The sequence below is a fragment of the Corvus brachyrhynchos genome, unplaced genomic scaffold (assembly GCF_000691975.1).
Source record: "Corvus brachyrhynchos isolate BGI_N302 unplaced genomic scaffold, ASM69197v1 scaffold660, whole genome shotgun sequence".
NCBI lineage: Eukaryota > Metazoa > Chordata > Aves > Passeriformes > Corvidae > Corvus > Corvus brachyrhynchos.
In genome coordinates this window covers 118,583-120,561 of record NW_008235547.1, presented here as the reverse complement: position 1 = coordinate 120,561, position 1,979 = coordinate 118,583, and the positions used below count along the sequence as shown (strand labels likewise).

Sequence of the window (1,979 nt, the reverse complement as noted above, 5' to 3'; positions counted from 1 at the left end):
GGGGGCCTTGATGTGCCCCTGGGGGGGATGGAGGGGTGGGTTTGGGGGGCTGTAAGAGGAGATGGGGGCCTTGATGTGCCCTAGAGGAGGATGGAGGGGTGGGTTTAGGGCTCTGTAAGAGGGGCTGGGGACCTGGGTGTGCCCTTGGAGGGGACACAGGGGTGGCTTGCGGGGGTCTGTAAGAGTGGGAATGGCGTTCTGGGGTGTTGGGGCCCTTGACGTGACCCTGGGGACACACACGGGGTTGAGCTGGGGGGGCTGCGGGTCCTGGCGTGACCCTGGGTGGAGGCCTGGCTACGATTTGGGGGTGCTGGAGGTCTCAGGGTGTCCCTGGGAGAGGCGGGGGGGACACGGCCACGGCCTGGGGGCTCCATCCCCTGCTCCTGCTGATGTGAGGGGTTCACTGTCTGCCCCCAGCCGCCCCAGAATCCCCCCTATAGCCCATGGGCTCAGTCTGGGGGCCCTGTCTATACCCTGGGGGGGTCGTGGGTGCACAGGGGGGCTCCCAGTGCCCCCCAGCCCCCCCAGGTACCGCTACACCCTGGACGAGCTGCCGGCCATGCTGCACAAGCTCAAGGTGCGCGCCGAGTCCTTCGACACCTGGGCCAACAAGGTGCGCATCGCCCTCGAGGTGGAGGACGGCCGCAAGCGCAGTGAGTGGGGGTCCTGGGGGGGTTCAGTGGGGGTCTGGGGGCTCGGAGCCCGGCCCTGACCCCCTGGCTGTGCCCGGCCAGCGCTGGAGGAGCTGCGGGCGCTGGAGTCAGAGGCGCGGGAGCGCAAGTTCCCTGAGAACGAGCTGCTGCACCGGCTCAAGGGCTGCCTGGGCCAGGCCGAGCGCTGCGTGTCCGAGGCCCTGGGGCTCATCAGCTCCCAGGAGACCGGGTGAGTGTCCCCAGAGTGTCCCCCAGGGTCCCCGAGTGGCCCCAGCCTGTCCCCATGCTGGCTCCCTCACCCTGTGTGTCCGTCCCGTCGCTTCAACCTCCTCGGTCTCGTGTCCCTCTTGTGCTTCCTGTGACCTTGTCCTGTCCCCTGTGGGTCCTGGACACCTCCGTGTCCCCATCCTGTCCCTACGGACACTGGGCACTCCTGTGTGCCCGTCCTGTCCCTATGGACACTGGACACTCCTGTGTGCCCATCCTGTCCCTACGGACACTGGACACTCCTGTGTGCCCATCCTGTCCCTACGGACACTGGACACTCCTGTGTGCCCATCCTGTCCCTACGGACACTGGACACTCCTGTGTGCCCATCCTGTCCCTACGGACACTGGACACTCCTGTGTGCCCATCCTGTCCCTACGGACACTGGACACTCCTGTGTGCCCATCCTGTCCCTACGGACACTGGACACTCCTGTGTGCCCATCCTGTCCCTACGGACACTGGACACTCCTGTGTGCCCATCCTGTCCCTACGGACACTGGACACTCCTGTGTGCCCATCCTGTCCCTACGGACACTGGACACTCCTGTGTGCCCATCCTGTCCCTACGGACACTGGACACTCCTGTGTGCCCATCCTGTCCCTACGGACACTGGACACTCCTGTGTGCCCATCCTGTCCCTACGGACACTGGACACTCCTGTGTGCCCGTCCTGTCCCTTGTGCATCCTGGACACCCCGATGTCTCTGTCCTGTCCCCATAGGCACTGGACACCTTCATGTCCCCATCCTGTTCCCTGTAGGGTTTCCATGTGCCCGTCCCATCCCCTCCACATCCCCATCCCCCTCCACGTTCCCTCCCCTCACTGTCCCCATGGTGCCCAGCAGTGCCCACTGTCCCCGTGTCCCCCCGGTGCCCGGCAGTGCCCATTGTCCCCACTTCTCTGCAGTACCTGTCAGTGCCCGCTGTCCCCACTTCTCTGCAGTACCTGTCAGTGCCCATTGTCCCCACTTCTCTGCAGTGTGTGTCACTGCCCACTGTCCCCACGTCCCTGTGGTGCCCGTCAGTGCCCGCTGTCCCCGTGGTGCCCGTCAGTGC

At 65.7% G+C, this 1,979-nt stretch overlaps 1 protein-coding gene across 1 annotated transcript in view; it reads left to right on the top strand.

The window, feature by feature from the left end:
• Positions 1-1,979, top strand: part of LOC103619143 (lysine-specific demethylase 5C) — a gene marked incomplete at its 3' end in the record, with an annotated part of 20,993 nt that overhangs the window by 11,152 nt on the left and 7,862 nt on the right. The window contains exons 10-11 of the mRNA XM_017737522.1: positions 529-653; positions 735-882. Coding sequence (XP_017593011.1) covers positions 529-653; positions 735-882 — 273 coding nt within the window. The remainder of the gene's footprint in view (positions 1-528; positions 654-734; positions 883-1,979) is intronic.